At 37.7% G+C, this 2584-nt stretch overlaps 1 protein-coding gene across 3 annotated transcripts in view; it reads right to left on the bottom strand.

Annotated features, from left to right (window-relative positions):
* Positions 1-2584, bottom strand: part of cdk11b (cyclin dependent kinase 11B) — a 27719-nt gene that overhangs the window by 18202 nt on the left and 6933 nt on the right. For all 3 annotated transcript variants that reach the window (XM_014010360.1, XM_014010361.1, XM_014010362.1), the window contains 3 exons: positions 1680-1801; positions 901-1008; positions 420-536 (listed from right to left, as the gene is read on the bottom strand). In XM_014010360.1, coding sequence (XP_013865814.1) covers positions 420-536; positions 901-1008; positions 1680-1801 — 347 coding nt within the window. The remainder of the gene's footprint in view (positions 1-419; positions 537-900; positions 1009-1679; positions 1802-2584) is intronic.

Here is a 2584-nt window from a genome sequence, read left to right as displayed (position 1 = left end):
ATTTTAAATGAAACCAGAGAGTGTTGACAGAGAGGAGAAGGTAGAAACACCTCAGCCTGTAACTGTACGTTGGTTTAATAAACATATATGCACAAACAGTTTTAAAAAGCCCTTTTTTTACAACTGGGTAAGTGTGCAGCTCTATGTGGCCCTTTAGTAGTGTGAGCAAAAAATTGTGTCCCCTTTCATCATTTAAGTTGCCCCTCCCTGCTTTACAGTTTTCAACCAATTATTGCAGGTTTTTAGTTTCATAACTTCATCAGCCGTCTACCAGTGGCTCCAYCATGAGATACACCGCAGAACTGCACCTTAAATACTCTAACAGACACTATATTAAATTTACAGACAGTAAACAGAAGCGCTTCACCCTCAATGGTGACATTTCAGTTCATTTCTTAAGAGCAAATGACGACATTTACCTTGAAAATCTTGTTAATTTGGTCAATTTCAGATTTTCCAGGGAAAAGAGGTTTCTGGGTGAGGAGCTCGCCAAATATGCAGCCCACTGACCACATGTCCACAGCTGTGGAGTACTCCTGTGGAGAGAAGAAAAAACACAGCGGTAATCCGCAGCAACATCAACAAGACAGTCTGCTTGGCACGGGGCTGCTCGAGCTTGTCTCGTGTGTGAAAAAAGATGTTCTTTGATGGCGTGCTGGGCCTCTTCAGTTTGGCTGCATCAATTCTACACTTTACAGCTCCAATAGCATTTTGTGGTATTTGAATCTTACAAGCCAAATGGTTTACAGATGTCGTCTTTAAAAGAAAATATATCTCTGCATGTAACAGAAAAGATGACGGAATCACGTCAACTAAAATTAATCTCCAGCGTTTGCGGTTCCAGCTCTAGTACAGGTATCTGACCTGGATCTGGTGGTTTGAGTAAATTTGAATTCTCACCTTGGCTCCGAGCAGCAGCTCTGGTGATCGGTACCACAGAGTCACCACGACGGGGGTGTACGGCTTCAGAGGGGAGCCGTACTCTCGAGCCAGGCCGAAGTCCCCAATCTACAGTGCAGGAAAAATTAAATTAAAAAAATGTTTGAGACCACAAAATGTTACTGTTTATCCATCTTTTACACAAACGTTTCCTTTTAGGTAGAGTTTAAATGGCCTGTCTGTGAAGGGAGAAAAAAAACATGCTAAATCATGAACTTGGATAATCAGAGGGACTTAGATCCTCTTAAGAAGAAAGAGGTGACAGAGAAAACAACTTTGATTTTGTGAGTCAAAAGCTTAAAAGTAGCATATGATGCTTTTAAATCCTTCCTTTTCACATCTAAATCCTTCAGTTGGGGTCTTTATAAAGCAGAACTGCAACGCTTTGGTCTGAATTCCTTCTTATTGCAACTTCACAATCCCCTCTTTCACCCGTTTTCTGTTGTATCTTAGATCAWCTCGTTTTGACGCTGCCTCTTTAAATGCAAATGAGGGGCTTCACTCCTAAATTCAAATGTTATGCACTCCTAGAGACTCCATGTACACAACAAAATGTATTTAACAAGTAAAAAAAAGTGTATTTTACATATGTACCCTTTAAAATATGAGCTTATAGTGTAGAAAACCATCCAATTCCTTCTAATTCCAAAATAAAACTCATTTAGAGGAAATGTCATATATCACTCAGACAACCCGTTTAATTTTAATGGCCTCTGATAAAAACTGCAGCACCTGCTAACCTTGAGGATGCCTTTATGACTCAACAGTAAATTGGACGTCTTCAAATCCCGATGAAGTATCCAGTTGTCGTGGAGATGTCGAACGCCTCGGAGAAGCTGAATCATAAGAGTTTTTACTTCCCCTGAAAGAAAACAATAAAAGCTTTAATGCCCTGTCACACTAGACAACTTRTGCCAATTTATGAATATGTTAAAGACATCTACATTGAAGATGGAATTGAATAAATCAACAAGAAGCTTCTTTTCGCCGTGTACAAAATGTAATTTGAACAAATTGATCAAATAAATAACTTTTATTAGCAATTTAGACAGCAGTGCTCTAGAATGTGACTTATTTGGTCACAAATGTGACCTTATTTTTTTTTTGTTGTTGTTGTTCACTGCGCAGTGAATAAACCGTTTTTTTGTTTTTTCCAAACCAGAGTTGGAAAAACTTGGATTTTTCCAAGTTATGTTGTTATGTTATGTTATTTTTATTTAAAAAAAAAAAACTTTTTCTCATTTAATAAATATTAGTAATATTTCTGTTATTAATCATAATTCTCTGTTCATCATTGTGGTTTAGCCAAGGCCAAAGATCCTGAAGGCCAAACTACAGGAGTTGTCTATCTGAGGGGCAGGTGTCGAAAAGACAAGAAATATTTAAGATGTTTATAAAATGTTCAACCCGTAAACATTTGCACTTAGAAATGAGAATTTCTTTCATTTCATTTATCTTGAGATGTTTAAGTAAAGATTTCAGGTCATAGAATCCTAAAAATTACTTTTCAGTAAGTTATATGTCTAYGACTCTGGCTCAAATAYAGAAMTTTATTTTTGCTAGATTGTTACCAAATTATTTGTGAGTTAATAGCTGTGTCCAAAACGACAGGCCGGGTCCTCCGGAGGACCCAGACTCCCCGGTC

Source organism: Austrofundulus limnaeus, unplaced genomic scaffold, assembly GCF_001266775.1.
Source record: "Austrofundulus limnaeus strain Quisiro unplaced genomic scaffold, Austrofundulus_limnaeus-1.0 Scaffold68, whole genome shotgun sequence".
NCBI classification, from domain to species: domain Eukaryota; kingdom Metazoa; phylum Chordata; class Actinopteri; order Cyprinodontiformes; family Rivulidae; genus Austrofundulus; species Austrofundulus limnaeus.
Note: the sequence above shows the minus strand (reverse complement) of the source record. Positions and strands in the feature narration are given on the sequence as shown.